Here is an 11,302-nt window from a genome sequence, read left to right as displayed (position 1 = left end):
CGAAAGTTTGATCCATCTCCAAGGTTTGACCGCGCCTCACACTGCCTAAAACCACCTCACAAGCAAAAGCCGATTTTTCAAACATTTACACTAAAATCGTAAAGGTTTCAGACCGCCTCCGCCCAAAGACCGATTAATTGGCCGCCTCGACCGATTTTTAGAACACTACTTTTTATGCACAATTATAAGGGTATTTTCGTCTGAAATTATCCATCATCTAATGCAATAGTCGGTCAACTTTGAAAATTAACGGATTCTCTAACATACTTTGACGGCATGGCCATTTTGTCGCAATTTACAGTACAATGGGGTATCTGCGACAGTGGTGCAATTTGTATTTAACCCTACACAATATACATATTCAGAGCAAAAATGCATGAAACATGACAAAATCCCATAACCAAAATACAGATCAGTAGTTAATAAAGAGGGAACATTCAACTTCTTCACAAACAGATAGATCATACAACACCTTCACAAAAAAAACATATTAAAATTCAACAAAAGAAACGAAAAATAGAACACTAATTAATCAAAAACTATTTCACAAACACCTTCCAAACTTGTTCTTCCCATTACATAACAGAGCAGCTACTTGTGTTCTCATCACTGAACATATGAGCTGCTGCAGCAGAACCCTCACCGCCACTCAAATTGTACGGAACTGTACCGTAGTAGTTGTTGTAGTAAAAACCAGTGGTGGTGGCCGGAACAAACGGAGACCTATTGTACATCATCTGAGGCTGCTGCTGCTGCCTGTTCTGCATATTCATATTCATCATCACAGATGCAGGGTTATTATTGTAATAACCATCCATGTTCATCATCATCGCCGCCGGATTATTCATATGGCCCCCGTGAACCACCGGAAACCCCCCTTGGAATGCCCCGTTGTTCTGTTGGAATCCCGCAGTTCCTCCAATTCCACTATGATGATTATTATTTCCATGGAAACCCGCAAGATTCATCATAGTACTAATGTCGCTCCCCCGTTTACCCTCGTCGTTCTTCATCTTATTAAGGGCAGCCAGCGTCTTTTGATCGATCCCGGAACCCGGAATATTCCCCTTTGTCATATTCTGCATTTGGTTCCCCTTTCTCCCATTCGGACCAGCACCACCACCACCATTATTATTATTGCCATTGCTTTTCGTCTTGCCGTTATTATTCGGACGATCGGCAGCGGCCACGGATGCACCGTTGTTATTACCACCTTTCTTGGCATTATTAATTGCTTCAGCTTGTTGTTTCATAAGAGCAAGCTGGTTGATCTTGTGCCTGATCAAATGCATCTCCTCCTCCCCGTAATCATCATCGTTGCCGTCGACCGAGTCGTTGTCTTCGTCGAAATTGAACGGAAACTTGTGCTTGTTTCTTAAGGATGATTCGATGTTCTTTGTGGGGTTTTGTTGGGGTTTCTTGTTCTTGGTATTATCTTTAATACAAGTGGGTTTTTGTTTCTGGGTTTGGTTTTGGTTTTGGTTTTGGTTTAGGGTTTGGGTAATCTTATGAGACCAAGGCTCAGCATGCTTACCAGCCCTAATCAGTTTCTTGATTAGGGTTTCAGAATCAACACTTCCTTGAACACTCACCCTTTGTTGGTCCGAATCTATTTTCACTTGGTAAACCCCTATTTTGTAAATATACACAAACTACATCAAGATTGAATTTTTATGCCAATATGATGTAATAAAAGTATATACTATATATAACAAAATGCAATAGCCTAAAGATTAGATTTTTATTTTAAAGAAAAAAAAATTATAGGAAACACGTAAACCCCTATTTTGTAAATACACAAACTATCAAGATTGAATTCTTTTTCCAATATGATGTAGTAAAAGTATATAGAAAAAAATGCAATAGCCTAAAGATTGGATTTTTATCTTAAAGAAAAGAAATAATTATAGGAAAAACACCTTCAATTCTCTGAAGGAGTTTCTTCACTTTGTGGTAGCAACCATCACAATGTATATTCACTCTTAGAACACATGTCTGCAGCAAGACAACAAAACAACATTAAAAAAAATAAAGTTCTTGAGAGAGAGAAAAAAAAATGTTCTTGAGAGAGAGAAAAAAATACCTGGATTTTTAGGAGCTTAAAGTCTTCATCTTTAGTCATATTTTTTTTCTTTCTTGAGTGCTGTTTGGATCTGCTACAAAAAAGGTAAGCAAAAGAACACTATTATTTTTTTTTTCACTCTGAGAAAGAAAGAAAAAAGAGTAACACGAGGGGATTTTAAAACAGTTAGTGTTGTGGTTAGGGGAGGGGCTAAAATGCAAATACAAACAAATAGCCAAGACCCCAAAAAAAAATTTTTGTAGAAAAACTACAAACACACACACACAGAGGCACATTCATAAATACAGAAAAAGAGAAGTTATATCTGATCAAGAAAATGAAAGTCAGAAGATAAAAGAGTATAAAAGTGGAGATGGGTGGGGTTGGGGGGTAGGGGGTGGGGGTCTAATGAAAAATATAGGAGGAGTGGGGTTTTGTGTTTTAGTCTGAAATCTGCAGTGATGTGAAAATACTGTGAAAAAAAAATTGAAAAAAAAAAAGAAAAAGAAAAAGAAAAGAAGAACAATGACTAGACAGGCTGAGTTCCAAACCCCACTGTCTTGTTTGTCATATGCTTTTTGCAAATACTCCAATCCTCCTCGTGAACATTTATTTCTCTCTCTAAATTCATTTAATTAATTGTTTAATTAATAAAAACGAGGCCATAGTTTTACACAAACTTTCATTGTAACTCACAATGCGCATGAAATTTATAGTTTTAAATTCATTATATTGCAATTCTCTCACAAAACTAAGTACTACATTTGATTATTTTCTTTCTAATTCAGAGTTTATTTTTCCCATGTTTATGGAATAGTTTACATCTTATTACGGAATTTAACATCAATTTCTTTACGTATTCACGTTTCGCATTTACTAAATGATTAATAAGCGGGTTATGAAATATCAACCAACCAGCTTTTCAGAATATTGACAACCATATATATATATATATATGGGAGAATGTGAGATAACCTCCTAGTTTTGAAAATATATATGAGGAGGTCCAATTGATTTTTTTGTTTTAGTCAAAAACCCAAATTTTAAACTTAATTTGACAGACCCCCTAGACAATTTGAAATACCTATTTTACCCTTATATAATTAGTTTTTAGAACCACGTTGTTACCCGATTCATTCATCGTTCTCTCTACTCCCCAAACCCTAGCCCTATCTTTCTCACGATGCCCTCTCTTATGCCGCTCGCTGCGTTCCCTCTCTTCCTCCGTCGGTGTCACCGACGCTTTCGCCGCTGCACCATCTAGTGCTTGGCCGTCAAACCTGCCCCTCTGAAAGGAGAGTCTCCCCAGATTCGGGGGCGACCATATCTTCCGTCGCTAGATCCACTGCAACTCCACCGCTCCTGCTACTCGATCGGCGATCCGATTCCTTCCAACCGGAGAAAGAAATTTAGTTTTCAGGTAAAAAAAAAAAATAGATCTGAATTAATTCTAAATTAATGATGGTTGTTTGTTTTGTGCGGTGTTGTGATTATTTGGTTTGCTGACTCATCCTCATGGGAGGGTAATTTTGAGTTTGATAAGTTTTTGTGATTTGTTTTTTTCTGTTTCTGTTTTTTTTTTTTTTTTTTTTTTTTTTTTTTTTTTTAAATAAAGCATTCTGCAAAGAATAAAGTAAAAAGGTTATCATCTTCAAAGCTCACATCTTTTTTTTGAGTAAATCTTCAAAGCTCACATATAATACAACAAAATAACAGGCTATAAGCATCGTGGTTGGTTTTTTTTCGTTTCGTTGCTCTCTTTCTTCCCATCAATTTTGTGTTAATCAATTTAATTATTAGTAGTCTTTTGTTAATTTGTGTTTCCTGAGTTTGAAATTGTAAATTAATGGAAACCATTGGTCTTTTCTTTGAAGGTGTCCAAATTTTGATTGAAGCTGTAGATGAATTTGGAAAATATAGTCAAACTACAAATTACTATTGTTCTATATAATAATGTGTAGTAATATATAGTAACATATAGTAACATATGCATGTGATTGTTATTTTGATCTGTATTTATTGGTTATAAATTAATATATAGTAACATTTAGTAACATTTGCATGTGACTGTGTATTTGATTTGTTTTTATTGGCTATGAGTTGATTTATAATGTAAATATGTAAACTGAACTTGATTTTTTGTTACAGGTCTCGGTGTTTAAACAACTTCTAGCACTATTTTTTTGTCGAGAGGACATGGTGTTCGTCAATTCAAAATAGTTCTTTTGCGATAGATCGAAGTTGCTGTCGTGTTGAAAAGTGGGATTTGAAGCTATAAATACAAACTACACTATATATGACTATACTTTTATAGATAGTCACATGTAGTCATATACATGTAGTCATATATAGTCACATGTAGTCATATACATGTAGTTATATTTAGTCACATGTAGTCATACATAGTCACATATTGTCATATAGATATAGTCATATATATTCACATGTAGTTATATATAGTCATATATAAGTTATGTGGTGATTCTGATGTATAGTGATGTTGATGATTGCATTTTTTCAATTTTCTGTTGGGTGCGAATTGATTTATAATATCATTATTCAAATTTTGAATTTTGTTGGAGATGTAGATGAATTTTTTTTTATAAAATCAACGATATATATAATCGGTCGACCATAACTTTGGGTAAAAAGACAGTACATGACTATAGTCTTATATAATCATATATAGTCATATTCGAAACAGTGAAGTTTTCGGGAAAAAAAAAATCAGAAAAAAAGAAAAGCTAAAAAGAAAAAAAAAAAAAACTTATATAGTCATATATAGTCATATTCGAAACAGAGAAGTTTTCAGGGAAAAAAAATCAGAAAAAAAAAGCTAAAAAAAAAAAAAAAAAAAAAAAAAAAAAAACGAAAATACTAAATGCAGTAGCAAAAATGCTGAATGTAGTTGGGCGAAAATTGTAAATAAGGGCACAATAGTACTTTTCCCTCTCTAGGAGGTTATCTCAAAGAAAGAATTTTAGGGGTGGACCTATCCCTATTTATTTTCCATATGAGGGGTGTATATCTAATGGACCCATATATATATATGAGTAAAGTGCAAAAAGTATCCCTGTGTAATCTTCAAATAACAAAAATCTCCCTGTGAAATTTAGTCAAAGGCAAAAATCCCCTCGGTTGACTTAAGTGTGGCTCACTCGCGGGATGCACGACAAGTAGTAGGTTTTTTGACGTGAAATGACAAAATTGTCCATAAAAATGTATTTATATGTATATATATTATATTATGTATATATATTTTCCTTTTAATTTGATTCTTTAGAAATTAAAATATTGTTAAAAAATAGTACATAATTAAATTTAAAATTTATTAAAAATTTGTTAATCAAATTAAGTATAGATTTCTTTTAAATATATAATAACGGAATTTAAATTTTCTTTTGATGTAGCGATAATTTAAAATATATACAAAAACTATGTGATAATAAAAACAAAAATAAATTAAAGACCTCATTGTATCCTTATAATTAAGATATAACAAAAATAAAATAATTAAAATATTTAAAAAATATAAGAATTTATTAATTGCAAAATCCCGGGGGTACTTGTGTCTTTTTATATGAAGTCAACACTCAAATGATAAATGGACCGAGTGTGTTATTTAAATAATTTCACATAAGGGTTTTTGCTAGTTTATTTATCATATGGGGTTTTCGCTATTTAGAGATTATACAGGGGTACTTTTTGCAATTATATATATAGATATATATCGTATGATTTGTCAAATGTGGATTTTTTTTTTAAATTAAAACTAAAATTGAAGGAGGTGGTAAAGAGGGGGTTTATTCTATGCTACATCGGGTAAAATACAACTGTTAGATTTTTACCATTCATATACACACACCCGCATTGGTGTATGTAGATCAAGATAAAATAACACTCAATGTAGTCTTCACCGGCTATGCTGCACGAACACGAATACATGGATAATACGGTCTTTCCAAAAAAATTAGGATACGGACACACGGGGATACGTATAAATATAAAAAAATATATAGATATATATTTATAAATTATAAAAATATAGGGTTACATTTATAAATTATAAAAATATATTTATAATTCGCCAAATTTCGTAAGAGAGTTGCTCGCCCTTGTTGTTCGTGTTCTGAGTTTTGAACTTTTAGGTGGACTCTCAAAGAAGACGGAGGAAATATGTGTTACAGAGAAACGAAAATGCATATTTTTTATTATGTTTTTCTCTTTTTTTTTTTTTTTTGAGTAATTCAAGTCATTATAAGGGGAAGTAGGGGAAGGCGAGACTCGAACCCTAGACCTTTTACCCTATTGGTAAGGCTAGGTATCAACTCTCCTAATGAGGGTTGGTTTATTATGTCTTTCTCTTAAAATATAAGAACGGCCGTGTCCCAACTTTTTTTAAATTACAGACACCGCTTGATACGGGTGTCTTACTTTTAGCGAAATTACGACACAGGCCGACACTTGTATCCGAGCCGTGTCCAAATATCGGATATGAGGACTCTTCACCCTCTAGAAATCCATACAGCATAGTTCACCGGGTGTAGCATCGGAATAGAAATATGGGTAGTGATAAATAGGCTGCGTTTGTTACCCACATAATTTCTGGCTTTCTGTCATTGAATGGCCGTGTAGCAGAATATATATATATATATATATATATATATATATATATATATATATATATATATATATATATATATATATATATATATATATATATATATATATATATATATATATATATATATATATATATATATGTTGTTGGAGTAGTGGGCTTGTTTCAGAGTTTAATGGAGAGCAATTATGGCGTTTTAGACCATTTTGCCACCTCATCAGTGAAAGTTCAACCAATTTGGAAGCGATCTTGGTGCCCTTTCCAAACACCATTTATTGTACGTACACCCATCTCTACCTAACAATTACTCTTTCAAGAAATTTCAATTACTCATTCAACAAATTCTATAAAGGATTAAAGTCAAGTCTCTCTATTCCACAATATATATATACTCCTTTCGTTACTTATCAAGTGTCGTTTTTAGCTTTGCATAAATATTAAGAATCTCAATAATTGTGTCTTGATTTTAAGGGAAAATAAATTAGAAAGACTAAAATTACCTTGATCATTTACTGATGTGATAAAAAAGAGTTAACGTAACACCTAAAGTTGAATAAATAAGGCTAAAACAAGAAAAAAAAAATGCATTTAATGCAGTATTGAAAATCTAAAGAGAGAAATAATATGAAACAATTTTTTTTAAAAGATAGTTATTATGGAACAAATAGAGTATAATAGTTCTTTTAACAATTTCCCATGTATTAAAACTTAAAAAACTCAATAATTGTGTAATTAGTGATTTTAAAGAGCAATATATATTTATAAATTAAAATACGTACCATTGTCCGACTAATAAGGAGAGGAAAATGAGTTGAGAAGATAGAACGTTGGACAGCGTTGAGCGTTGAGTAGTTAGTACATGCCTCAATTGTCTTATTTGTTGGAAAAATTAGGTTTGTACCCAACCAATTCTAATAAAATATTTAAGTGGATTTCGTTCATTAGAAATGGAAATAAAATATATATTTACGTTGTACGTTTGGCGTTTCGAGTAGATGAATCTAATATAGTTAATTTTTCAAAATCGACTTTTAATGAATAAGAAATTAATATATAAAGATGGACATTTAAATAAAATTATTTATGAAAAATAAGAAGTGAAAATACACTGTCCCACATTGGAAAGTAATTTAATGACTGCACGATGGAAGATGGATAGATAGAGTATAATTACTTACCAAATGTGAGTTTAAGTGCAAAACCACATACGTGCTGCTGCCGACCTGTGAGTTTGCCCTGACTTGTGTGCCAAAGGCCTCGGGGCTGTGCAATGTTTGGTTTGGAGTTGAGTCTGTTTTGTATCCAAATCAATAAGTTTTGTTGACTTAAAATTAAAATTAGCTAATCGGAGCACGACATGTGTCCTCGGGTGACATCATTGTCCAGTAGGCGGACATGTTCGTCTTCGCGAGCGGCAAGTGACGTCTCATCATCCGAAAGGTGGCTATTTAAATCGAATTGGTGCCTGGTCCCTACAAAAAGATGACACGCACTCATTTTGTTCGATGTAATTCGAGTCTTGTTGTGTTGCAAAATTCGAACCCCAAAGATTAAACGTTGGGGACAATTGCTTACGAACCAAAACACTTATACGAGCCAATATTTCTAGAAAAAGAATCCAATCTTGCCTCAACTTATTTTCCGTTGTTCTAAATTGCATTTCAAAATATAGATCGATAATAACATCATCTTCATCATTCGTGTCTATAATTACTCGTTATAGTCTATAAGTTTATAAATTTTTTAACTTGAATTAAATCTCTTTAAGGTTGGATGAAATATTTCATTCTTAGAAATATTTTTCTTATAATTATAATTTTTTTATTAAATTATAAAATTTATAATATACAAAAATAATATTCGCAACCGAAAAATATATAACTTATAAATGCATAACTTCAAAATTACTATTCCTAAGAAGTAATAATTTATAATAATACACAAATAATCATTTATATTTATTTTGTGAAATGACTTGAATTTAGAAAACATACTTATTGTTTTGTACGAATGCATCAAAACCAATAAAAAAAAATGTAGAAATGAAGTGTAGAATGCATGATTGATTACTTGTGTTATCTTCTTATCTACTGCCGTACTACTTCTCTTAACTCTTTTCTCATGGAGTTTTCAACTTTTCTTATTCTTCATATTCTTTTTGTGACTACTAAATAAAAAAAAAAATTAAAAACCATTTCAAATTCAGATTGATGAACTAAATATTTATGGAGTTCGGGGACACTGCCTCCGATCTTTTTAAGACCGTCACAATAAATACCGTAAAAAATAAATAATTTTAAACTTTAATTAAAATACTACATATTAAACATAAGATAGAACTAGAAAAAGTGACAACTTCACTTTTTTCCTTGTAATAATGGCAGAACGATAGAGAATATTTAGTAAGAGTTAATGTTAAAAAAATTCAAATCATAATTCATCTTTTGAAGAGGAAATTAATAAATATTATTTTCCTTTTTGAAAAGGTGGAGCATGACATTAATAAATCTAAAATAAAAATAATGAAACAAAAAATACATTTAAAATAATTAACAATGTGTTTTGGAAGGCCATGGCCCCTCTCTTTCCCACTTATATATGTTTGGAGACGGGTTTATATGAACTCGATTTTCAAGTCGCGAAAAATATCAAAAATCAAATTAGGCCCGACCAATTTGAGTCTAAACTTAAACTCGTTGCCATCCATATATCCGAAACCTCTCGTTTATTTAAGAAAATGATGATTTAATCCCAATGTATTGATCTGAAGGATATGGATTGATGTTGTGTGTCTCGTTGTTTTAAAAGTTTCGAGTGTGTGCATATATCCGAAGAATAGACTTTATTCAATCAATTATTATAAGTTGATGCATTTGCAGCACAATTACAAATCATCTCAATGTTCTTACAACTGAATTTAAATAAAAATAACAAGTTGACAAATGTCTTGTGCAACATTAAGTTACAAAAGTCTTGCAATTTATACATCAATGCTTTTGAGATTATAACTTATAACAATTTATTTTGAAGGAAGTAAAAATAAAAATTGTATTTGCAAACACTTAAAAACAATCATAGAAACATACATGTCTTTTTTTCTTTTTTGGGATCAAAATGTAAATATTATAAATCAAAAAAGTCGTAGACAATTACATTGGGCATACCCGAGGAGATTGTAGAACCTACTAATGAATGCAATAACTGAAAAAGAAAACATACGTACTAAATCATGGGATAAACCCAAAAACCCTAGTCACTAGATCTTCGACTCTTCAATCATTGGTGCATAAGGTTGTCCGGTTGTCAGCCCGTCCTCGAATTAGCAAGCTCCTGGTGTTGGCTGAACATTGCAGAAAAAAAACGTGTGTTTGAATATTCCTTGTTAGATCTTTTGGAGGAGTTTCAATTTTCTCAAATTTCCACTTGTTCCGAGCCTCCCAAATGTGATATACGATGCTAGCCAGTGCACATCGTTTCGTCTTGCTACGGTATGACTCCGTGCGTCCTTCTTGAGCCACTTGAGTGCTGCATCCAATGTGTCGGTCTCCGGCTGGTCCCCAAGTGGATAACTATAAACATACACGATTAAATCTTACTCAATAGAACTTACCCGGTCTAGAATCGAACAAATCAATAACCAATAGATTCAGGTTCAAATTCATTGAATACAGTTCGTACATAGCCTCTACTATTAGATGTCTATGGTTCCATTTCTACATTTCCCCTACTTCCCAACTTTGATACATAATTTGAATTTTTGTCTCCATAAAAAAAAATCATTAAAACGTAGGACCTCCACATATTGTCTCTTTTTATTAGTACTATTTTATGTACCATAAAAGCGCAACTACTCCAACTAGTGAATATGTTAGCAAATCCCTGATAAAGTTGAACTATGTTTTTCACATATTTTATTATTTTATTTAGCAGAAGAAACAACCAATCAAAGCTCTTCATTAAAATCAAAATATCAAAATCCGCTTTTCAGATAAACTCTCTACTCCAACTGCATTTCATAGTAGGGCAAATTAAAGTCAGTCCTCCGAGGTAACTTCAGTTCTCCGAGGTAAGGCCAAATTACGAAAAAAATCCATTTTGTTTGGGTAATACAGTCGCCCCTCCTTTTAAATATTTTCGATAAAATTTATGTAATTCGGTTATTTACCGAACCAAATCGTATATTCGGTTCGGTAAACTGTATGAAATGTTGGTGTACCGAAATTTCGGTTTAGTTTTACCGAACTAACATCCCTAAATTTACCTCTGAAGGAGTTTTTTCGTAAGATAATACATAGTTGAGGAGGATAACTGTAATTACCCAAATAGGAGGGGGTTTTCGTAATTTGACCTTCACTCAGGATGACCATAATTTGACCTTCATAGCATTATTGCATAAAGAGGTTAGTTCCACCTTCTTTGATTGGGGTTTACAATTATTTAATTTCTTACCTAAGTACTAGTAGGATATTATTATTATTGCAAATTTCTAACAACTCTCATCAAGTGTGGCAGTACTCAAGTGCAGTCGTAGTACTTCTGTGAGTGGTTGCATGTACAATTTACTTCCATAAATGATGTACCCAATATTATAATTTTAGCAACACAACAAAATAAAATCA

General features: G+C 32.2%; 1 protein-coding gene across 1 annotated transcript; it reads right to left on the bottom strand.

Annotated features, from left to right (window-relative positions):
- Window positions 1-397: 397 nt before the first annotated feature.
- LOC105977255 (uncharacterized) lies at window positions 398-2,441 on the bottom strand. Its single transcript, XM_088826849.1, has 3 exons — window positions 2,084-2,441; window positions 1,920-1,995; window positions 398-1,630 (listed from the first exon to the last, which is right to left on the bottom strand). The coding sequence occupies exons 1-3, from the start codon at window positions 2,120-2,122 to the stop codon at window positions 576-578; spliced, it is 1,170 nt and encodes a 389-aa protein (XP_088682975.1). The 5' UTR covers window positions 2,123-2,441; the 3' UTR covers window positions 398-575.
- Between the last annotated feature and the right edge of the window lie 8,861 nt (window positions 2,442-11,302).

The sequence above is a fragment of the Erythranthe guttata genome, chromosome 12, assembly GCF_056151865.1.
Source record: "Erythranthe guttata isolate IM_541 chromosome 12, IM_541, whole genome shotgun sequence".
Taxonomy (NCBI): domain Eukaryota; kingdom Viridiplantae; phylum Streptophyta; class Magnoliopsida; order Lamiales; family Phrymaceae; genus Erythranthe; species Erythranthe guttata.
This window is presented reverse-complemented; position numbering and strand designations above follow the sequence as displayed.

What these genes read in the sequence shown, in the direction of transcription:
- LOC105977255 (XM_088826849.1), bottom strand. Translation starts at nt 2,122, where the DNA reads ATGACTAAAGATGAAGACTTTAAGCTCCTAAAAATCCAG. An exon ending in TTAAGCTCCTAAAAATCCAG is followed by an intron (nt 1,996 to 2,083) that starts GTATTTTTTTCT and finishes GTCTTGCTGCAG; the next exon opens with ACATGTGTTCTAAGAGTGAA. An exon ending in ACTCCTTCAGAGAATTGAAG is followed by an intron (nt 1,631 to 1,919) that starts GTGTTTTTCCTA and finishes TTTACAAAATAG; the next exon opens with GGGTTTACCAAGTGAAAATA.